Source organism: Rana temporaria, chromosome 13 (assembly GCF_905171775.1).
Source record: "Rana temporaria chromosome 13, aRanTem1.1, whole genome shotgun sequence".
NCBI classification, from domain to species: Eukaryota; Metazoa; Chordata; class Amphibia; order Anura; family Ranidae; genus Rana; species Rana temporaria.
Genome location: NC_053501.1, coordinates 57,669,973 through 57,694,882, shown reverse-complemented (window position 1 = coordinate 57,694,882; position 24,910 = coordinate 57,669,973). Strand labels below are relative to the sequence as shown.

General features: G+C 44.0%; 1 protein-coding gene across 1 annotated transcript in view; it reads left to right on the top strand.

The window, feature by feature from the left end:
• SPRED1 (sprouty related EVH1 domain containing 1) overlaps positions 1-24,543 on the top strand; it is a 144,683-nt gene extending 120,140 nt beyond the window's left edge. Inside the window, exons 5-6 of the mRNA XM_040332864.1 lie at positions 18,980-19,129; positions 22,911-24,543. Coding sequence (XP_040188798.1) covers positions 18,980-19,129; positions 22,911-23,555 — 795 coding nt within the window. The 3' untranslated portion in view covers positions 23,556-24,543. The remainder of the gene's footprint in view (positions 1-18,979; positions 19,130-22,910) is intronic.
• Positions 24,544-24,910: the final 367 nt, after the last annotated feature.

Here is a 24,910-nt window from a genome sequence, read left to right as displayed (position 1 = left end):
AAAAGAAGAAAATTGCTGTAATTGCTTATAAATAATTAGCTGGAGTTTATCTTCAGCATTTATCGTCAGCATCTACATTTTCTAGTACAATCCTGCAGATTGACAATGTTGCTGTCAAGGGGTGCCTCTGTGCTCCTTTAACCAGAGTGGGGGCACTCTATTTCAGGAGGTGTTTTACTGGCCAGATCATCAGGTGAAAACAGAGGGGGGAAAAGGGGACTTAAAAAACAAAATTAATGTAGCCACATGATTGGTAAGCTGCAGCAGTGGCGACTGCTGCTCAAAATTTTTGGGTGGGTGCAAACAAACTGAAAAAAACCCCACATAAATTGCAGCCACTATGCCCATCAAACACAGCCACTGTGCCCATCAAACGCAGCCACTGTGCCCATCAAATGCAGCCACTGTGCCCATCAAATGCAGCCACTGTGCCCATCAAATGCAGCCACTGTGCCCATCAAGCGCAGCCACTGTGCCCATCAAACGCAGCCACTTTGCCCATCAAACACAGCCGCTGCGCCATCAAACAGCCACTGTACCCATAAATTGCCGATACTGTGCCATCAAACGCAGCTACTGTACCCATCAATTGCTGCCAGTGTGCCCATCAATTGCTGCCAGTGTGCCCATCAATTGCTGCCACTGTGCCCATCAATTGCTTCCAGTGTGCCCCATCAATTGCTGCCACTGTGCCCCATCAATTGCTGCCACTGTGCCCCATCAATTGCCGCTACTTGTCCATCAACTGCCGCTACTGTACCCTATCAATTGCTCCCAGTGTGCCCATCAATTGCCGCTACTGTGCCCCATCAAATGCTGCTACTGTGCCCCATAAAATACTGCCAGTGTGCCCCCCCCGCCCAGTCCTTGATGTCTTCTCCCATCCTCTTCCCCTCCTCTGCTATAATTGGACTCCTGATAGGCGTCCAATCACAGCGCCTGTCACTTCAGCCAATCTGGTGACAGGTAACCAGACCTGAGCACCTCATTGGCTGAGAGGCAGGTCAGTGTTAGGAAAGCGATTTATTTGCTTCACTAACACAACACTGAAAAAACAGCAAACGCACTGCATTGCGCCCGCTGTTTACCAATTTGGAAGCCTATTAGAGTCTATAGCTCTAATCAGGACACCTATTACAGCCAATGGCTCTAATCAGCCGCTTCCAAAAAAAAACCTGCTGTAATTCAGATGCCCAGCGCCATGGTTTTTGAATGAAATGTCCAAAAAATGAAAACAAAAAACGAATACAGGTGAAACTCGAAAAATTTGAATATTGTGCAAAAGTTCATTTATTTCACTAATGCAACTTAAAAGGTGAAACTAATATACGAGACTCATTACATACAAAGCAAGATAGTTCAAGCCGTGATTTGTCATAATTGTGATGATTATGAATTACAGCTCATGAAAACTGCAAATTCACAATCTCAGAAAATTAGAATATTGTGAAAAGGTGCAATATCCTAGGCTCAGAGGGCCAGATTCACAGAAAAAGTACGCCGGAGTATCTGCTAAAACTCCGGCGTACTTTCAAATTTGCCGCGTCGTATCTTTATTTTGAATTCAGAAACAAAGATACAACGGCATTTGGCTAAGATCCGACAGGCGTACGGCTTCGTACGCCTTCGGATCTTAGGATGCAATACTTCGGCGCCCGCTGGGTGGAGTTTGCGTAGTTTTCCGTGTCGGGTATGCTAATTAGCTGTTTACGGCGATCCACGCGCGTTCGTCGCATTCTCTTACGTCGTCGCTAGTCGGCTTTTCCTGTCGTAAATTTGCGATTGCTATTTAGGTGGTGTAAAATTAGACAGCCCATGTTAAAGTATGGCCGTCGTTCCCGCGTCGAATTTCAAATTATTATTTTTTTTGCGTAAGTCGTCCGGGAATTCGAAAGTACGTAACGCACGTCGACCGTTCAAAACATTACGTCCGGGCGACGCCATTTGGCGCAAAGCACGGCGGGAAATTTCAAAACGGAGCATGCGCAGTACGTTCGGCGCAGGAACGCGCCTAATTTAAATGATACACGCCCCATTTGAATTAGGCGGGCTTTCGCCGGACGGCTTTACGCTACGCCGCCGCAAGTTTACAGGCAAGTGCTTTGTGAATCAAGCACTTACGCTGAAAACTTGAGGCGGTGTAACGTAAATAGGATACGTTACGCCGCCGGATTTCTACATGAATCTGGCCCAAAGTGCCCCACTCTAATCAGCTAATTAAGCCATTACACCTGCAAAAGGGTTCCTGAGCCTTTTAATGGTCTCTCAGTCTGGTTCAGTAGGAATCACAATCATGGGAAAGCCTGCTGACCAGACAGTTGTGCAGAAAACCATCATTGACACTCTCCATAAGGAGGGAAAGCCTCAAAAAGGTAATTGCAAAAGAAGTTGGATGTTCCCAAAGTGCTGTATCAAAGCACATTAATAGAAAGTTATGTGGAAGGGAAAAGTGTGGAAGGAAAAGATGCACAAGCAGCAGGGATGACCGCAGCCTGGAGAGGATTGTCAGGAAAAGGCCATTCAAAAGTCTTGGGGACATTCACAAGGAGTGGACTGAGGCTGGAGTCAGTGCATCAAGAGCCACCACACACAGACGGATCCTGGACATGGGCTTCAAATGTCGTATTCCTCTTGTCAAGCCACTCCTAAACAACAAACAACGTCAGAAGCCTCTTACCTGGGCTAAAGAAAAACAGACCTGGTCTGTTGCTCAGTGGCCCAAAGTCCTCTTTTCTGATGAGAGCAAATTGTGCATCTCATTTGGAAACCAAGGACCCAGAGTATGGAGGAAAAATAGAGAGGCACACACTGCAAGATGCTTGAAGTCCAGTGTGACGTTTCTACAGTCTGTATTGGTTTGGGGAGCCGTGTCTTCTGCTGGTGTTGGTCCACTGTGCTTCATTAAGTCCGGGGTCACCGCAGCCGTCTACCAGGAGATTTTGGAGCACTTCATGCTTCCTTCCGCAGACGAGCTCTATGGGGATGCTGACTTCATTTTCCAGCAGGACTTGGCACCTGCCTACACTGCCAAAAGCACCAAAACCTGGTTTAATGACCGTGAGATTACTGTGCTTGATTGACCAGCAAACTCACCTGACCTGAACCCCATAGAAAATATATGGGGCATTGCCAAGAGAAAGATGAGAGACATGAGACCCAACAATGCAGAAGAGCTGAAGGCCGCTATTGAAACATCCTGGTCTTCCATAACACCTCAGCAGTGCCACATGCTGATAGCTTCCATGCCACGCCACATTGAGGCAGTAATTGCTGCAAAAGAGGCCCAAACCAAGTACTGAGTACATATACATGCTTATACTTATCAGAGGTCCGATATTGTTCTATATACAATCCTTGTTTTATTGATTGCATGTAATATTCAAATTTTCGGAGATTGTGGATTTGGGGTTTTCATGAGCTGTAATCCATAATCATCACAGTTATGACAAATCACGGCTTGAACTATATTGCTTTGCATGTAATGGGCCAGATTCAGGAACGTTTTACGCCGGTGTATCTATTGATACGCCGCGTAAGTTAAAAGATGCGCCGCCGTATCTATGCGCGGTATTCTTAAAACAAGTTACGCCTGAATTTTGGCTTAATACGACCGACATAAGTCTCCTACGCCGTTGTATCTTGCATATTTACGCTGGCCGCTAGGGGCGCTTCCGTTGATTTACGCGTCGAATATGCAAATGAGCAAGATACGCTGATTCACAAACATACTTGCGCCCGGCGCATTACTATACGCTGTTTACGTAAGGCGTACGACCGGCGTAACTTTACCCCTTCATAAAGCAGGGGTAAGTCATGTTAACGTATGGACGTCGGAACACCCGTTGAAATTTACGTAGTTTACGTAAGTCGTACGTGAATAGGGCTGTGCGTAAGTTACAGTTACGTCGTAGGCAGTTTTCGACGTATCTTAGGCATTCTAGCCAACGTGATTTTGAGCATGCGCACTGGGATACGTCCACGGACGATGCATGCGCCGTTCGTTCAGCCCCTAATTTGCATGGGGTCACGGCTCATTGTAATACAACCCACTGCCTTGATAATTTGAATTAGGCGGGCTTACGCCGGCCCATTTACGCTACACCGCCGTAACTTAGGGCACAAGTTCTTTCTAAATACGGTACTCGCCTAAGTTACGGCGGCGTAGTGTATGTGAGATGCGCTACCCCCGCCTAAAAATACGCCAGTCTTTCTGAATCTGGCCCAATGAGTCTATCTCATATATTAGTTTCACCTTTTAAGTTGCATTAGTGAAATAAAAGAACTTTTGCACAATATTCCCATTTTTTGAGTTTCACCTGTATAGGTGTGATGGTGAAGTGGCACAACATCTTGGCTATACAGTGTTGGTGATGGATGCACATCTCCATCAAGCGCCTTTGTGTACGTAGTCTTTGTGTGATGTGCAATAAATGTTTTATTGCAGTTAAAGTAATGTGTGAAATGTGATAATTGGATACGAGACAGCCCCTCTATGGTACTGGTCAAAGGCAGTATTATAGTTTCTCGGTCATGGGAGAACTATATAATGTGCCATTTCAGACCTCTCCTGTAAATGCTAGTTGCCTATCATGCTGTTAGTTAGGCTTGATTTATTTGAGTTACTATTTCAGAATACATATAGAGATGAGAAATCCAAAAAGTTTTGTTACACTGAAGTCTGCACTGCATGCTTGTTCCAAGTCTGTGATTTAGAAATGTCGTAGAGAGGAACAGCAGGCAACTATCATTCTCAGAACGACGCCAGCGGTGGCATATTCCTCTTTCATTCATTTAAAGATCTGCTGTCTTTGTTTTATTCTGCAAAAATATTTGCTTTAGTAGAACAATGCTGAAATGGCAACTACAGAGTCACACTACTAAGTTGACAGGTAGGTTATCTAAAAAGTAAATAAAGCCTTTAACCTTACTGTTTGATCGTCGAACCTATTAAAATGATACGGTTTGTGAAATACTACCTGGTGATTTCCCAAAAAGATTGTCATCTCCCCACACGGAAGCTGAAAGGTACTAACTTTAAAGCATAAAACTTAAAGCGGAACTTTCTCCATAATGACGTGGTAAACAATCATGTTCTTTAGCAAAGAACATACGGTACAATCCACATTAATTACCAAAATGAACGTGTGCTGTAAATTGCCTCTAGCATTGCTCCGGTTTCTTCTTGCTGGAGGCTGCCATTTTGCTGAAGCCCAGAGGGCCCCTGAACAATGAAGCACACTTCTCTACCTAGGATTGATGGCTCCTAGTTCAGGAGTCAATGGTTTTGTTTTATTTAACATGATCTTTCCTTCTCTTATTATGTGTCTTTTGTGCCGAAACACTCACACAGCGGACAGAAAGCAAAAATATTCTTTAGAAAAAGCTTCTTCCAATGACAAGTTTGGGGTAAAGAGTTATGGAAGACTTCTCTCCACTGAATTATAACAGACTTACACCTAGGATTGCCACCTCATCCCTTTAAACCTGAACACATATGAATTACACATGTTCTTACCTGTCCTAGGCGCCCGCGATGTCGCCCCCCCTGAGGCCGATCCCTTGATCCTGGCAGCTCCCGGCGCCGCCACCCTTACTGAGGGAAACAGGCAGTGGAGCCTTGCGGCTTCACTGCCCGTTTTCTACTGCGCATGTGCGAGTCTCGCAGCGCTTTTGTGAATGGGCGGCTGCTTTCTGGGATACACACAGTTCCCAGAAGGCAGCGCACCCCATTCCCCAGAAGACACCGCGAGGAGGACGAAGAAGAAGAAGACCTGCCGCGGACTAGGAAGAGGCAGATTAGGAACATCTGCATAGCAACTGGCATTTCGGGTAAGTAAAAAAAAAAAAAAAAATCTTTTTTTTTTGCAGGTTTTTGGGGTAAATTTTTTTTTTTTTGGGGGGGAAATCCACTTTAATGCAGATAAGACACCTATTGAGTTTAATTACCACCTTAACCAGCCACAGAACCTGTGTAATTAATACAGTAAAACCTTGGATTGCGAGCATAATTTTTTTATACAGGGTATAAAAGAGAAGAGAGGCACCTCTTAGGCCTCGTACAGACGACCCAACATGTCCGATGAAAACGGTCCGCGGACCGTTTTCATTGGACATGTCCGCTGGGATCATTTGGTCTGATGGCTGTACACACCATCAGACCAAATTCTGCGCGGACAGAATACGCGGTGACGACGCGGTGACGGCGACGATGACGCGGCGATGTGCGCGAACCCGGAAGTTCAATGCCTCCACGCATGCGTCGAATCACTTTGACGTAATGCACAGGTTCTCGGGCCAGCGGACATGTCCGATGAGTCATACTGACCATCGGACATGTCTGGCAGACAGGCTTCCAGCGGACATGTTTCTTAGCATGCTAAGAAACAGTTGTCCGCTGGAAACCTGTCCGGTCGGCCGGAAAATTGTCCGGTCGGCCCTACACACAACCGAACATGTCTGCTGAAACTGGTCCGACGGACCAGTTTCAGCGGACATGTTCGGTCGTGTGTACGAGGCCTAAGTGTAGCAATAAGTTGTTAAATGTTGTACCTTCATTAAATGTAACCATATTGCTACACTTAGAGGCTCCTCTCTTCTTTTTTATACTCAGTTGTGACATGAAGCTACTCTTATATCAAAACATTGCTTGTATATCAAGTCAAAAGTTATTAAAACATTTTGCTTGTCTTGCAAAACGCTCTTAAACCAAGGTTTTACTGTATGTGTTCGGGTTTCAAGGGATGGGGTGGCAACTCTACTAACACCACTTCTCAGTTCTGGAATCCATCACAACCATCTCAGATAGTTTAGCACTACACCATAGAACGGAGTGGTTGAGGTAACTGTTGGAGGTTGTGGCCCTGCATTTCTGTACTTTTTTTCCTCTTTCATACTTTCTCCTGTGTTTTTCTCTTTTTTCTTGTCTTTTGCTCTATCGCCGTGGAGTGTTTCCATGGTAACTTTGCCTTTTTTATAAAATGGGTCTTCATTGGCATGCTTCTGCCCACTCACTTGCAGCTCCATACACTGCCTGCAACTGCACACAACTGTGACTTGCTCCCATTTCCAGCAAATGTCAGCGCTGTGGGGAGAAAAAGAATGTATTCATTTTCAGGATTGGTCCTTGGCGGTTAAAATAATTGAAAGATGACCCATTTTGTATGAATGTGGAATACCCTACAGGGGAAGGAGTGTCTGCACATGAACAATGAACTAAATAGATTTGTGTGAATTTACTTAACCCAGCCTCTGGATATGAACAGCTTGTTGTTTTCTGTATGTTCATGCAGCACTCAGTACATGTAAGCCCTGCATTGAAAAATGTGCATGTTCCATGAATATCCCTGTTGTCATAGCATATGAATGACAGTAATTCTGGTAAAAATGCTTCCCAGCCATTGGTCTCTGACTATGACCAGATGATAGCCTGAAATACCCTGATTATAACTGAGCATAACCAGTAGAAAGCAGAGCATGTGTTTCATTACGAAGGTCCAAGTTTAATCATTTAAATTGTATTTTTCTTTATACAGTGGAACCTCAGTTTAAGAGTAACTTGGTTTGAGAGCGTTTTTTTAATTCTGACTCGGTTTGCGAGTGTTGACTCGTAAGACGAGCAGAATTCAAGCTAAATTGGCCTACAGTACCTCATTTAGCCTGAGGTACGGGCGCAGAAGCCGAGCAGAGCTGAAAATAGGCCTGCAGTACCTCATTTAGCCTGTGGTACGGGGCGCAGAAGCCGAGCAGAGCCAAAAATAGGCCTGCAGTACCTCATTTGGCCTGAGGAACGGGGGCACAGGAGCCGAGAAAAGCCGAACATTGGCCTGCAGTACCTCATTTGGCCTAAGGTACAGGGGCGCATGAAACGAGCCGAAGTGTCCTCTGGCACCCCCCCACCTCTGGCCGCATTCGGTATTGCATCCCATTGTAGTCAATGTGGAACTAATTATTTTCGTTTCCATTGACTTTAATAGGAAAACTCGCTTTGATATGCGAGTACTTTAGATCACGAGCCTACTCCTGGAACGGATTATGCTTGTAATCCGAGGTTCAACTGTATTGGTTTCCATAAATCTCCCTGTGTCCTTTTATGTTTTTATATCTGTTCAGGCCAATATAGTATGTGATTAATTATAAAGGAAAAAGTATTCAGATAAAAAAAATATTGGGTGGGGGGACAGATCGAAATTGTTCACCTGCAGTTGAAATGATCCAGCCATTAAAAATAAAATTACATATCTTAAAGGCTAAGTTTACCTATCCAAGCATGTTACACCCGTATTTAGGGTGTAGCATGTAACATTGTCTGCATGCACACCCCCCCCCCCTCCCCCATGTGAAAGCAGGTAGGTGGGGGATCTTCTTCTCACACCCACTGTCGAAACTTGAAAACAGCACAGCCGTATCATTCATTCACAGTTTCCTCTGAATGAATAGACTACAAGTACCATCATCCACTGCTGCTGACGGCTTGTCACCAGCGCCCTCGTAGCTCATTCAGTGAACTACGAGGGCGCTGGTGAGCGCTAAGTAGTTTGTCCTGGCTAAGGGGGTAGACCATTTGCTGTACGTGTTTCCAGAAGCCTGACCAAAACCCCCCCAACATATGATTCCATCCTGCCTTGCTGCTAGGACGTTGCTAAGGGTCACTCCCAGCCCTTAATGTTCACATCAACCATCACAAGAGTAAGCTCTCAAATGTTAATTTAACTGTTTCCCAAAACAAAAAGTGGTTTTAACCTTAGACATGAAATATGAACAAAGCACATCCCTCTATAGTGTGTGCTTGTCTCAGTTAGGAGCACTAAGTGTAATTTCTGTCTGCTGTTTTGTTCCTCTGCTATCAGCATAAATCACTTCTGGCAAGTTTTCCTGACACCAAGAGAAAAATGGTGACAGGGAGGGATCTCCAGCTGACTGACAGACTCAGCTCTGCTTCTGTATGCTGTGTGGAGGGGAGGGGGTGTATCCCTTCCCTCTAATTAGCTTTCAGAGCTCTCCTCACTGAGCTCTGCAGAGTGTAATTTCAGCTCTTTGCCCCCTTTTTTCTGAACTCTCAGGTGAGCTTTAAAAATTCTGGACTTTGAACAGATGTAAAGAGAAGACCGCAGATAAACAGGTATCACTTATGAAGGATTTGTTTCACCTCTGAGGCCTCGTACACACGGCCGAGAAACTCGACGGGCAAAACACATCGTTTTGCTCGTCGAGTTCCTTGTTCGGCTGTCAAAAAACTTGTCGAGCCAAATGTTCCCATTGCCCAACGAGGAAATAGAGAACATGCTCTCTTTTTGGCTCGACGTGTTTCCCGACGGGTTTCTCGGCAAAAAGTGTACACACGACCGGTTTTCTCGGCAGAATACGTCTCCCATCGAGTTTCTTGCTGAATTCTGCCGAGAAAACCGGTCGTGTGTACGGGGCCTGAGGCTGAGATGGCAGCTTCCTTGGCTGTAAAAGTCAGGAGGGTTGAGTCCTGTTATAAGATGTGCTAGTCCTGTGATATTTTTGCTTTATATTGGCCAATAGAATAAAGGGGGAATTAAATTGATACCTCACTCAAGATAGTTCATAGATAATAACTTTATTCCATTTTCTTTCGTATTGACTCCATTTTAATAGCAAAGCTTTTATTACATGCTCCCTTGCTGTTGCGATGACTAAATTGTAGGGGTAAAATGTGAACATTGTTCAACTTAAAGAGGAAGTAAACCCTCTCTAAAAAAAAAAAAAAAAAAACACTGCAAGACAAAGGCACAATGAGCTAGTATGCATAGCATACTATCTCATTATGAATTACTTACCTGAGATCGGATCCCCTGCAGCGGTCCTCAGTCACCTCAGCCGTCTCTGCCATGATACCCGGAGTGACTTCCGGGTATTGCTGCTCCGGTGCTGTGACTTGCCGGAGCAGCGATAACGTAACTCCCACGCATGCCCGCGGGTCCAGTCACTAACGGCATGATCGCCGTTAGAAGCGGCACACTCAGTGCGCCTTTGCCCAATGTCTACGGCGCATGCGCCGTAGACATTGGTGCGGCTATTTCTGCAAATATCTCCTAAACCTTTTAGGTTTGGGAGGTATTTGTTGCACCTACAGGTAATGCCCCGTACACACCATCACTTTATGTGATGAAAAAAAACTACGTTTTTAAAAACGTCACTTTAATTGACCGTGTGTGGGGGAAAACGTTGTTTTATGTCTTGTAAAAAACGACCAAAAAAAATTGAAGCATGCTTCAATTTTATGTGTCGTTTTTCAAAACGTCGTTTTTTACTTCACAGAAATTGACCGTGTGTAGCAAAAAACGTTGTTTAAAAATACGTTTTTACACCCGCGCATGCCCAGAAGCTACTTATGAAGCGAGCTTCAATGGAAAAACGTGGTGGAACGTAACCTCGCTTTGCTAAAACATTGTGAGAAAAACGATGGTGCGTAGGCAACTTCGTCTTTGAAAATTGAAGTTTCAAAAAGGTCATTTTTTACTTCACAGAAAATGTCGTTTTTTTTCATCACATAAAGTGATGGTGTGTACGGGGCATTAGCCTTAATCTAGGCTTGTCTGTAGGTTAAAGTGGTTGTAATGGGTTTACAACCACTTTAATAGAGTCAGGTTCCTTTCACGTGGGTGTGAGTCTACTTCAATCAGCAGGGGACCTGTGAGCTGATCCCCTGCTGATCAGAGCAGAGCGGGACTGATGTCGCATCCATGCCCGCTCAGTTTCTGCAGATTGGACATGGGCAGACCTCACTGAGCTTCTATGGCTAGCTGGGTGAAAAGGGACTCCACTGTCCATTTACATCAGGCTACCTGACACAGTCCTTTTCTGCTTTTAAATTTTTACTGGTCCTGATCAGACCCAGAAGTAGGGGGGTGTAGACGGACACAAGTCCATTTTACATTTACTTGTTGATAGGGCTCCATTTACAAGATCAGTTCCACCTGAAAAACTGACAGGTAGATTCGATTGGAATGGCTGTGTGAAAAGGACCAGAGTGATATAAGCAAGGAGCTTGGGGAATCTCCTAGCTAAGGATCAGCTCTGGCGTGTTCGCATGCTACACATGCAGAGCCCGCCAGGAAGTGTGCTCGGCGCTGCGCTAATCACAGGCAGGGAGACATTTCCCGATCTCTGCAGCCGAGCATCGGGACAATGTCTCCCTGGCTGTGATTAGTGCAGCGCCGTGCACACTTCCTGGCGGGCTCTGCATGTGTAGCATGCGAACACGCCAGAGCTCATCCTTACTCCTAGCCATATCCTTATAATTGTACCCATCTGGGACTACCCTAACATACCATCAAAAAATGATGGAGGTAGGGAGGAGGCTTTACTTTTACAATACCCTGTCCAAGATTAGGAAGCCCCAAGTAGCCCCAATGAAAGACCTTGCAACAATAAATACTTTTGGTAGGTTCTAATGCCACGTACACACAATCTGAATTTCCAATAAAATCCAATCGAATTTTCCGTCGGAATTCCGATGAAGCTGACTTCCATCAGTCTTGCATTCACACTGTCAGACTAAATTACGACTGTTCAAAGCGCGGTGACGTAAAACACTATGACGAGCCGAGAAAAATTAAGTTCAATGCTTCCGAGCATGCGTCGACTTGATTCTGAGCATGCGTGGATTTTTTCTCCGTTGGAGTTGCACACAGACGATAGGAATTTCCGATCTTTTTTTTTCCATCAGAAAAAAATAAAACATGTTCTATTTCTAAACAGCGATTGGAAAAAAGTCCAATGGGGCCCACACACAATCGGAATTCCGATCGTGTGTATGCGGAATAACTCTTCTCAGTTCCATTAAAAGTGTTTTTTTTGCCATCTGCATCACTATTGGCATCCGTTCAACTCCTGTCCCAACAGGTGGTATGTGGGAAATCTCCCACACAGCAATATGAATCTAAGGTTCAAACCTTTTCCTATGCTAATGAAAATACTCAAATGTAATTTTTACACCTAGTAAACAAGCTTTGTAGAAAACCAATGTGCTTTATGTAAGGGACATCACAAGTGGAAAACATTCACAGGGACCATATGCCCAGATGTTCTGAGGCAACATCAAGTCCATGCAGGGGCATGTGCACAAGCAAGATGCGACACTGGGGAAGCCGGCCTCCGTGTGGGAAACAGTAACCCAGAATGAGCAGCCAGCCACGGGAGCCGATCCTGAGCCGATGGGTCAACCTCCGCTCAATGTTACATAGTTAAACGAATAGAAGGGAAAAATATATATACACATATACAATCCTATATTTACAAACCTATACCCACAGCTGAGCTAGAAGAAGGCAAAAATACCCCAAAAAGCATGATCCAATTTGTTCCATCAGGAGAAAAATCTCCTTCCTGATCCCCCAAGAGGCAATCGGATATTCCCTGGATCAACTTTACATATAAATATTAGTATCCAGTTATATAATGTGTATCTAGGAAAAGAATCCAGGCCTTTCTTAAAGCGGGAGTTCATCCGAATTTTTTTTTTTAACATTAGATTGATGCTCATTTTGTCTAGGGGAATCGGGTAGTTTTTTTAAAATCGAAGCAGTACTTACCGTTTTAGAGAGCGATCTTCTCTGCCGCTTCCGGGTATGGTCTTCGGGACTGGGCGTTCCTATTTGATTGACAGGCGTCCGACAGTCGCATACATTGCGTCACGAGTAGCCGAAAGAAGCCGAACGTCGGTGCGGCTCTATATGGCGCCTGCGCACCGACGTTCGGCTACTTTCGGAAAATCGTGACGCGATGTATGCAACCATCGGAAGCCTGTCGGAAGCCTGTCAATCAAGTAGGAACGCCCAGTCCCGCAGTCCATACCCGGAAACGGCGGAGAAGATACATCTCTAAGGCCTCGTACACACAGAGTTTCAGTGGACAGATCCGGTCGTGTGTACGGGGCCTAAAACGGTAAGTACTGCTTCGATTGTAAAAAAAACACCCGATTCCCCTTGACAAAACAAGCCTCAATCTAATGTTAAAAAAAAAGGTTTTTGGGTGAACCTCCACTTTAAAACAATCTACTGAGCTGACCAGAACCAGCTCTTGAGGGAGTCTATTCTACATTTTCACAGCTCATACTGTGAAGAGGCCTTTTTGTATTTGGAGATTAAATCTCTTTTCCTGCAGATGTAAAGAGTGGCCCTTTGTCCTCTGTGATGACCTTACAGTGAATAACTCAACACCAAGTTCACTATATGGATCATCTATTTATTTATACATGTTGATAATATCCCCCCTATAGCTCCTCTTCTCAAGAGAGAATACATTCAGTTCAGCTAATTATTCCTCATAGCTGAGCTCCTCCATGCCTCTTATCAATTTGGTTGCCCTTCTCTGTACTTTCTCCAGTTCCCTGATATCCTTTTTGTGAACTGGAGCTAAAAACTGAACTGCATATTCCAGATGAGGTCTTACTAATGATTTGTACAGGGGCAAAATGATATCTCTCTCTCTGGAGTCCATACCTCTCTTAATACAAGAAAGGACTTTGCTTGCTTTGGAAACTGCAACTTGGCATTGCATGCTATTATTAAAGCGGGGGTTCACTTTCCATAACAACTTTTTAGCATAAAATGAGGCATAGTAGCGCGAGCTACAGTATGCCTGTCTTTATTTTTTTATCCCCGTACTCACAGTGCACTCGTAGATACAAGATTACGACTCCCCGCGGGGAATGGGCATTCCTATGGAGAGGGAAGGTGATTGACGGCCGGCTCTGGCACGTCACGCTCCCCGAAGACAGCCGGAACAGGTCTCGGCTCCTCACGGCGCTATACGGCGCCTGCGCACAGACTATGCGCAGGCGCCGTGAAGCGCCAAGTCCTATTTCGGCTATTTCCGGAGAAGCGTGACGTGCCAGAGCCGGCTGTCAATCACCTTCTCTCTCCATAGGAACACCCATTCCCCGCTGGGAGTCGTAATCGTGTCTCTACGATTGCACAGTGAGTACGGGGATAAAAAAATAAAGACAGGCATACTGTAGCTCGCGCTACTATGCCTCATTTTATGCTAGAGGAAAAAAATGTTTTTTTTTTTTATTAATAGGGTGAACCCCCGCTTTAAGCTTATGATCTAGCAGAACACCCAGATCCTTCTCCACATTGCCCCCCCCCCCCCTCAGCTTTTATCCCCCTAGTATGTATGATGCATGCATTTTTCTAGCCCCCAAGTGCATAACTTTACCTTTATCAACTTTAAACCTCATTTGCCACACAGTTGCCCAATAACAGTGCAATGTAATCTCTGAGAGCATGCACACAGGACGGGTTTTGGGGAAGCTTCTTTTGTTAGCCTGCTTACAGTCCGCACGCTGTTAAATTATTTTACATTTGCTCCGATTTTAAAGGGGCCACATGTCAATAATGCACTATTGTAAAAATGTTGAAAATATATTATAAAGCAGACTCAGTAGTCAAATGGCTTACAAAGAAAAAAAGCTGTATCCACAGGTCTAATATATACTATTAGAATATACAGTTTTACCTCAAGGAAATCTATCCAAACGTGATAAATTCACCAAGAGACATTTTTTTCTTATTAGTTTCCCTTTTTATGCCGCTTGGTGAATTATTCACTTTTGGACAGATTTTCTTGTGGTATAACAGTTGGTTGTAACATGACAAAATGTGGAAAATTTCAAGGGGGTATGAATACTTTTTTCAAGGCACTGTATATTAGTCCTGTGGATAGAGCTTTTTCCTTTGTAAGTCATTAGAGTGTGCTTCTAAAATCTTTTAAAATTTCAATAGTGCATTATTGACACGTGGCCCCCTTATAATCAGCGTGTGGGTAGCCCTGTAAGCGGGCTGACAAAGAGGAGGCTTCCTAAAAATGCATCCTGTGCGCATGATATTGGAGTTGGACCCATCAGCTCAGGACTGGCTCCCGTATCTAGCTGTTCCTTTTGGGTTAGGCCCCGTACACACATCCGGGAAACTCGACGGGCAAAACACATAGTTTTGCTCGTCGAGTTCCTTGTGAAGCCGCCGAGGATCTTGGCGAGCCAAGTTTCCTCATTGACTAACGAGGAAATAGAGAACATGTTCTCTATTTGGCCCGACGAGTTCCTCGTCGGTTTCCTCGGCCCCAAGTGTACAGACGACCGGGTTTCTCATCAGAATACGGCTCCGATCGATTTTCTGGCAAAATTCTGCCGAGAAACTCGGTCGTGTGTACGGGGCTTTAGTGTTTCCCACACAGGGGCCAACTTCCCCCAGTGCTGAATCTTGTTTGTTCCCATGCCCCTGGACAGACTTTGATGCCTCACACCATGTGAGCATATGGTCCTTCGTGAATATTTCCTACCTGTGATGTACCTGATTCGTGAGTACAATATTAACTTTTAATAAAGTGTTTACATACATTCTAAACAAAGGGCCAGTTTATTGTGATTCAGACTTTAGGGGGCCAGACTGTGGCTGTTGGAAGTAGAAAATGGTCTGGCGTCAGTGAAAGTGAACAATGCCATCTTTGGTATTAGTGGGAAGACTACTGCCCCATTATTGGTGCCAGTGAGAGGAATAATGTCCCAATGTTGGTGTTGTGCGAAGAATAGTGTCCCATCGTTGGTGTCGTGGGAGAAATAATGTCCCAATGTTAGTGTTAGTGGGAGGAATAGTGTCCCATTGTTGGTGTCAGTGAAAAGAATAATGCCCTGTGATAGATTCATCTGGCACAGAGGCTTTGGGAAGGGACTGAATGCTAGCCTAGTTTACCGACTATGGGTGCTACAAGCATTTAGAAAGATGTTTTGTTATGTAATGCAAAGGACATTATTAAAGTGGAAGTAAACCCTCCTATCGTTTTCAGCCAAGGAAGCGGCCATCTTGACCTCTGTTTAATCTGCAACTGCCATGATGCTGTACATGTGACCTGTTATGAAACCAGCCATTGGATGGTTTGGCAGTTTGGTTGAGAGCACAAACAAATGTGACAGCTAGCATTTCAGGCATGCCGGCAATGTTAACTGTTTTTGTAACTATCAAATTGAAGGGTTTACTTCCACTTTAAGGAAGCCATGATGGTGTTTGCTAGCTTGGGACTCAGTGGACAGATGTGTGTGAAAAGAAAGATGGAATGAGATCTGGAAAGCCCTGGGCCCCATTTTGTCTACTAGGCTGCAGAGGGGGGAGATCACTGTTTGTATTGCTAATGGTTCTAATTAACTCACCTATTGTCTGTCTGCTAGCAAACCAATGAGGGATGTGTTTATACTTGTAATAATTTGTATTGTACCTGGTAAACTCAAAGTCGGGAGGTCTGAAGTGGAATGAGACCTCTGAGTCATCTAGGTGGCTAATTAACGTAATGTTTATAGTATATGTTGGTTGTTGTAATTCTATTCCTGTGTACAGATTGTATTGTTAGGGTAATATTAACAGGAGGGGGATGTCCTCTTTTGCTGTACATATTCAGTGTAAGTTTATTCAATAAAAAGGTGTTCCAGCGTTGCAGCCAAATGAGTCTTGCCTAGTTCTTGGTTGCAATATGCGGCTATAATATCTGATATCGATGTTCAGATTGGTGGAAGAGGTATACTGATGGAAGCACTCAAGTGGAGTGTGGGACGTTCGGTCACATGGCCCATTGTTGGTGTCAGTGGGAGGAATAGTGCCCCATTGTTGGCTCAGTTTGGAGACCACTGACCTACACCATAGTGCACTGTCTCTCTCCATTTCCCTACTTTATTTTCTACATATTTGACTCTCCCGTCCTTTACATGCAGCTGCAGACTGTTTTTTAGTGTCAGTGTGTGATGTCTAGATTCAGGGCTACTCACTTTTATTGCTTTTCAGTGTATTTTATTAATGTGGTATTGTGTGTGCTTAGAGGTCATCCACACAATTTCGTGTTTTCTTATGCGGCCACTCATTGCAACATCTAGCTTTAATCCATAGGATTTTCCATTTTATTTTTGGTGTTCCCACCTGCAGGTGTGGATTGGAGCATTAGGTGAGATGGTGTTTTTTTGAGCACTGTGGTACCCAAGCGTCTTTTGATGCAAGGAGAATGCATTTAGTTTAAACAAACTTAATGAATTGGACATTAAAGAGAAAATGTTAATGCTATAAGACTTTTTTCCCACTTTAATGATCAAGTGGTATTGTACACATTAGTATCACTTGATATGCCACTTTTAGCATGCATTATCACATATCACAGCTTGATGATTCAGTCTCATAGTGTTTAATCTGATGGTGCTTTCAAACATAATTTCATTGCTGCTACCCAACAGGAACATGGGAAGAGTAGATTAGCCATATTACGGATTCGTGTTGTACAGACCAGTGGGAATTCAGTTGTAATGAATGTAGGCCTGAATGTGCACCCACTGTTTTCACACAGATGAGGATTCCGTTATTGGCAGGAAGACTAAAAAAAAAGTCCTTAGTGGTGTGGGAAGTGACAATGGAGGGGATTTACTAAAACTGGAGCATTCAGAATCTGGGGCAACTGTGCATGGCAGCCAATCAGCTTCTAACTTTAGCATGTTCAATAAACCGGTTCCTGACTGGCTCACGTATGGGTACGGCTTTGCCCAGGAGAGCCGCCAGAGGGCGCGTGTGCCCGCTGCACAAGCTCCAGCACGGGAATTTGTGTGCGTAAACACACAAATTCCTGTGCTGTCAGGGGAGAGGAGACAGATCGTGTGTTCCTACTAAGTAGGAAGTCCCCCAGTCAGTCCAATCCCCATACAGTTAGAATACACATTTAACCCCTTGTTCGGCCCCTAGTTGTAACCCCTTCCCTGCTGCATTTTTATAGAACTGATCGTTGTATAGATGTCAATGGTCCCAAAAATGGGGTACTGTTTTTTTTCCTGACGAGATTCTGGCCCGTTTGTACAGGGCTTCAGGTACATGTCACACAAGTGATTTTGTAGCAGCTACTGAATTTCTTTTTTTTAACATGCTCCAAGTCCACGGGGATGGTAAGGAATGAGCCTGGATGCAGCCCCAAGCCGCGCATGCGCCGTGTACACCTGAAGAACAGCTGATCAGGTTCGGAGATTTCCGCGGGCTTCGTCTGCGCCTGCGCAGTCGAGGCCAGACCCTATCTGATAGGGGAACTAGCTTGACAAGACATCGGTCTTGATTTTTTGGAACATTTAGAGCAGGAGTCTCCAAACTTTTCAAACAAATGGTCAGTTTACTGTCTTCAGACTTTAGAGGGGCCGAATTGTGGCCAAAGGGGTAGAAAATGCCCCAGGCCCAGCATCAGTGAGACTAAACACAGTGTTGGTGGTCAGGGGGAAAAGTGCCCGATCATTGGTATTAGTGGAAGAAATAGTGCCCCACTGTTGTTAGTGGGAGGAATAGTGGCTCATATCATTGGGAGCACTAGTGCCCCAAAGGCCGGATGAAGGCTAGCAAATGGCCTGCATTCGTCCCTCGGGCCACAGTTTGGAGACCCCTGATTTAGAGCTACAGAATCTCCAGGTTCAGTAGTTACTCATGTTACCCAGTTCAGCTGATGATGACCATGGCACACCAGTAATTTGTTGCTGCCTGGACAAGCATTGTAGCCAGATACAGCAAGAACTCTGTCTCCAGCTGCACATTACCAGGAAAAATAAGCAGAATGATGTGTAGCTGCTACAAAGTTGCTTATGCGATATGGACTCGGTGAACAAGTCAGCTCTTATATCAGTTTGGGATTCTGTAACTTCCACAGACATTAATTATAACATGGTCCCCAACAATGCACACCATCCTGGGATACCAATCAAACCTACATCAATGTCCAAGTCAATCTTTAAGTATACTTTACAATGGGTGTGTGGAATCACCAAATCAGATATTGTTTGTGTCCATGCATGACAAACTAAGAGTGCATGATCTGTTATTAGTTATATAGCGTTCCAATGATCACAGCCGTCTACTATTTCATGTTACATGTGTCTTTCTGTTGCTCTTAGCCTGCATGTTCATATACTACATATATAAAGATAATGGATCTATGTCTGTCTCCTCTTTAGATGAACAAAGAAGATCATGGCAGCATACAGAACAATGACTCTTTTTTCCGTCGTGAATCCATCCCAACTGATGAGCTATACCGCAGTTCTGCCATCAGGCCCTCTCCGTTCGAAAACCTCAATACCAGGAGAGCCTATATGCCCAGCCAGGTGAGATTAAATGTGCAAACTACTAAAATAACACAATGTGAAAACTGAGCATAAAGCATAAAATCATAAATCTATTTTTTAACCACTTAAGACCCGGACCAAAATGCAGGTAAAGGACCAGGCCCCTTTTTGCGATTCGGCACTGCGTCGCTTTAACTGACAATTGCGCGGTCGTGCGACGTGGCTCCCAAACAAAATTGGCGTCCTTTTTTTCCCACAAATAGAGCTTTCTTTTGGTGGTATTTGATCACCTCTGCGGTTTTTATTTTTAAAAATAGAGCGACAATTTTGAAAAAAATTCAATTTTTTTTACTTGTTGCTATAATAAATATCCCCCAAAAATATATAAAAAAAACTATTTTTTTTTCCTCAGTTTAGGCCGAAACGTATTCTTCTACATATTTTTGGTAAAAAAAATCGCAATAAGCGTTTATCGATTGGTTTGCGCAAGATTTATAGCGTTTACAAAATAGGGGATAGTTTTATTGCATTTTTATTAATTATTTTGTTTTTACTACTAATGGCGGCGACCAGCGATTTTTTTCGTGACTGCGACATTATGGCGGACACATCGGACAATTTTGACACATTTTTGGGACCATTGTCATTTTCACAGCAAAAAATGCATTACAAATGCATTGTTTACTGTGAAAATAACAATTGCAGTTTGGGAGTTAACCACAAGGGTGCGCTGAAGGGGTTAAGTGTGACCTCATCTGTGTTTCTAACTGTAGGGGGGTGTGGCTGTAGGTCTGACGTCATTGATTGTGTGTCCCTATATTAGGGAACACACAATCGATGATGGCGCCACAGTGAAGAACGGGGAAGCTGTGTTTACACACAGCTCCCCCGTTCTTCAGCTCCGATCGCGGGACTCCAGCGGCGATCGGGTCCGCGAGTTCCGCGGCCTCGGTCACGGACCTTCGGACTTTTGCAGGCTGATAACGACCACTGATAATGAGCACTGCCTCACAATTAGCAGAAACGTTGTCAGCCTTCCATGAATGCTACTTCAGTTGGCCATTGGGTTGCTTTTCACAATATTATTAGTTTAAAAGTATTTAAATATTTCAAATATTATTTTTCTTTTTGAAGCCATGAAAAAAATTACTTTCGAATGGCAAGTTTGCCTAAACTTGAGCTTACATTATCAGTAAAGTATGTAAAACGCACCCTTCTAAAGTCTTACACTTACCTCTCTCTACCACTTCTTCAAGCAGTGGCGGTGCGTCCATAGGGGGCGCAGGAGCGCCGCCCCCCTCTCTCCTGCACCCGTCAATCAACAATACATAGATTCATGTATTGCATGAATCTATGTATTGTCGCGGCTGCCGCCCACTATTCGAGTGTCTGGCCATTTGAATAACAGCGGTGGGTGTGTTTTGGAAGTGCCTGATTAGAGCCAGAGGCTCTAACAAGCCTTCTGATTCTGATTCCGATTAGAGCATGTGGGCTCTAATCGGCTTCCAAATGGTGAAACAGAGGGTGCACGGCTGTGTGTTCCCTGTTTAAACAGTGCTGTGTTAGAGAATCGCTTCCCTAACAATGACCCGCCTCTCAGCCAATCAGGTGCATCGGGTCTGGTTACCGGTCACCTGATTGGCTGAGAGACAGGCGAGCAGAGATGACATCGTGGGAGGACAGCTGACCCGAGAAAAGCAAACTGGCTGTATTTGATGGGGCAAACTGACGGCATTTGAGGGGGCAAACTGGTGGAATTTTAGGGGGCAAACTGGCGGTATTTGAGGGGGCAAACTGGTGGCATTTGAGGGGGCAAACTGGTGGCATTTGAGGGGGCAAACTGGCGGTATGTGAAGGGGCAAACTGTCTGCATTTGAGGGGGCAAACTGGCTGCATTTGAGGGGGCAAACTGTCTGCATTTGAGGGGGCAAACTGTCTGCATTTGATGGGGCAAACTGGCTGCATTGGATGGGGCAAAGTGGCGGCATTTGATGGGGCAAACAGGCGGCATTTGATAGGGCAAACTGGCGACAATTGATGGGCACAGTAGCTGCGTTTGATGGGCACAATGAGGCTGCAATTGATGATTTTTTTTTTTTCAGTTTGTTTGCGCCCCCCCAAAAAAATTTGAGCACCAGCCGCCACTGTCTCCAAGGTCTGTGCTGTGTGGCCTGTTGGGAGTCATATAGCCACCACCTCAAAAGTCTCCCTGTTTTTTTTCTAACATCAATGCATACTGCAATCTCCATGAATTCCTATGAAAAGGCCATCTACTATTGAGATGAAAGTTTGATGCCACTTTCATAGGAATGAATGAAGATTGCTACGCATATGTGCGGAAGAACAAGAGCCTGGCCGGAAGACTATTGAGGCAGCAGGCTGAGAACATTCTATTAATACCATCAAAGAGCTTTGTCTAGAACAAGTGCTAGTTTATCTGTTGTTTAAAAAAATATTGGTCAGTTGTTTCTTGTTTTGCTTGGCCCGGAGAAATCACCAGTGAAAACACATTTATACCTGCCTAGTCCAAGTTTTGTTTTTTCATTCTAGTGGGCCATATGCTGCCCCACACAAGGTAGTAATGCCGCCACTTTGTTGCATCACTTTTTTGGGCCGTTTCTGTTCTGAAAGAGGGTGATAATGGGCAGCTCAGATAAACTGAGGCTCTTTTTGTCACTTATGGACATTTTCTAAGTTTTTTTTTTAAATCTTTCTTTTTGGGGTCCTGATCCTTCACCCTTCTGTGTAACACAGTGAAAGTATATCTAAAGCCCCCCAAAAAATCGTTTTGGATACAGTGGAGAATGTTAAAATAAATTTGGTTAAAGAAAAATTTCCCTCACTTGCAGTATTGCCTTGTTGACAATGGTCACCATGGCAGAGAGTGGAAATTGAATTGTAGTGTGTATGGCAGCTTTTGGGGGGATACCTGCCTATCTGTGGCCGGCTTCAGGCCTCGTACACACGACCGAGTTTCTGGGCAAAAACCAGCAAGAAACTTGCTGGGATTTTTTTTTTGCCGAGGAAACCGGTCGTGTGTACATTTTTAGACGAGGAAACTGTCGAGGATCCTGTCGAGCCAAAAAGAGAGTATGTCTTCTTTTTCCTCAACGGGAATGGAGAAACTTGCCTTGTCGAGTTCCTTGACAGCCTAACAAGGAACCCCACGAGGAAAAACGATGTGTTTCACCCGTCGAGTTCCTCGGTCGTGTGTACAGGCCTGGATTTCCCACAAGGCCACTGAGGCCAGGCCTTGGGGCGGCAGGGCGCCAAGGGGCGGCAGTGGCATGGATTCCCCCGACGCCTGTAACATACAGTGCTCTTCCCATCTCAGCTGTGACAGGAGTTCGAGCACAGTGCTTGGACTCCTGTTTTGGAGGTGACAGGGTCAATAAAGAGAACCTGTCACCTCCAATTGCTATCACACAAAGTGAAAAAAATTGATAAAAGAATAAATAAATAATAAGAAATAATAATTAAATTAATAAAAAAAAAAAAGTAATTGAAAAGTAAAGAATAAGAAAAATAATAAGAAAATTATACAAAAATAAAAAAAAGTAAGCGACAAGCTACAAATAAAAAAAAAAAAAAAAAGTGATATAAAATTAAAAAAAAAAGAAAAAAAATATTTGATCGCCCCTGCCATCCGGGTGCCATTCTCCGTTGATTTGGGGGGGGGGTAGTTCGGTTGGTGGGCAGGGGGTGCATTGCGGAACCTGGCCTTGGGGCGGCAGGGAGAGCAAATCCGGCCCTGCGTGTGTACGAGGCTTTAGCCTCTCTCCAGGTCTAATGGTAACTGATGTTATTTTATCCCTTGCAGGTCCCTCTAAAGCCACTCCGACATGTCAGCTTCCAGGACGAAGAGGAAATTGTGCGTATAAACCCACGTGACATTATCATACGTCGCTATGCAGACTATCGTCATCCTGACATATGGAGGAATGATGCTGAGCGGGATGAGCATGAGATAAGTGCTCCCTTCAACAAGGCGGACAGTAAAAAAAGCAACTATCTTTATTCACCAGCTAATGGTAGAGACTCTCTCAAAGAGCAAAAATCATCCGGTGTGTTTAAGACTCAACCTATGTCCTCTCTTAAAAAGCGAAGGAAAGAGGATGGGGAGCGTTCAAGGTGCATATACTGTCAGGAGCGCTTCAACCATGAGGAGAATGGACGAGGGAAGTGCCAGGACGCTCCGGATCCTATCAGGCGATGCATCTACCAGGTTAGCTGTATGCTCTGTGCGGAGAGCATGCTCTACCATTGCATGTCTGATTCAGAAGGAGACTTCTCTGACCCTTGCTCCTGTGACACTTCTGATGAAAACTTATGCCTGCGCTGGCTGGCTTTAGTCACATTATCGTTTATTGCCCCATGTATGTGCTGCTACCTCCCTCTAAGAGCCTGTCACCACTGTGGGGAGGTGTGCGGCTGCTGCGGTGGTAAGCATAAAGCAGCGGGGTGACCCAGTGACTCATTCAACCCAGGAAGAATCCTTTGAATTGCCAGGAAGCTGCTGGACCCGACGCAGGCAGTTTTAGGTGATGCTGTAAGTGGGTTACCCAAGGAGGACTGTAGCGGAGCTATCTGTGTTCAGATAGGACCAGCGCGAATATGTAACAGTGCCAGTCTTGCATTAGATATATAAATATATATATAAATATATATATATATATATATATATAATTTTATTTTTTTCCTTTTTGTAATTAATATTTTATTTTTTATTTGCCATTCCTGTTTGAATGCAGATGTTATTCACCCAACTTGTAACATATAATTGACCTGAAACCCAACAAGAGCTCATTGAAGGGATGATCGAATCTGAATGTTTTATGAAAATAAGACCATTTGAAAATTTTCAAATATCTATATATATATCTATATATAGATATATATATATATAGATATTTATATATATACAATGTGTGTGTGTATACATATTTACGTGCCCCAATTTTGCTTCTCACACTTTATTGGCCCTGGAACCTCCGATAACTAACGCCGTGTAAAGTATAGAGGATGGAGGAATTGGACAGCCTACAAATACACAATATCTAAATGAATTTTTAGTAAAACTAAATAATTTCTAGTTTTATTCAAGTGATTTTATGTATAAATAACAAATGTCTATATTTAACTAAATGTACGGTACAAGAACATTTTATGACTTTTGGGAGAAAGTTTCTTAAAGTTTGTTCCTTGCCCAACTTCCCCTGTGTTTCTGTTGGAAGTTGGGACATTCCAGTATAGGGCTGAGTCCTGCTGCTGTAGAAAGGTGACCTTTCTGTCTCTGGCAGCGGAATGGTTATTAAAGCTGTTTATCAGTGTATTGGTTTTTTTCTGATGGTTTACTGTTTATTCAGCTTTTTCCTGTTTCTCCGATCTACCTGTGTTATGTCACATTATTTATACACTCTGGTACATAGAATATAACACAAGCGTCAGATACATGTTTGTGTCATGTCTCTTTATTATTGGGTGCTTCCAGACTTTATTGTTTTTTTTTTGTTTTTTTTTAATCAGAAGCATTTTATTTTGATTTTACAACTTTTTCCAATCATTATAATCAAACCAAAATATAAGTTGGGTATAAACTATTTTTTTTCCCTTCAACTAGTGAGTTAAATGGAAAAAAAAAACTCACAGATTCCTACATTCACACAAGCGATGTGGATACAGGATCTACCTTCCTGCCTAATGTATTCTGACAAAATACACTGATCAGCACTGCAGCCATTTGCTGCAGTGTCTGATCGAATGCTGATTTTCTAGCATGACTGTTCAACGGAAGACGGTCTAACAACTGGCTTCTGTTGA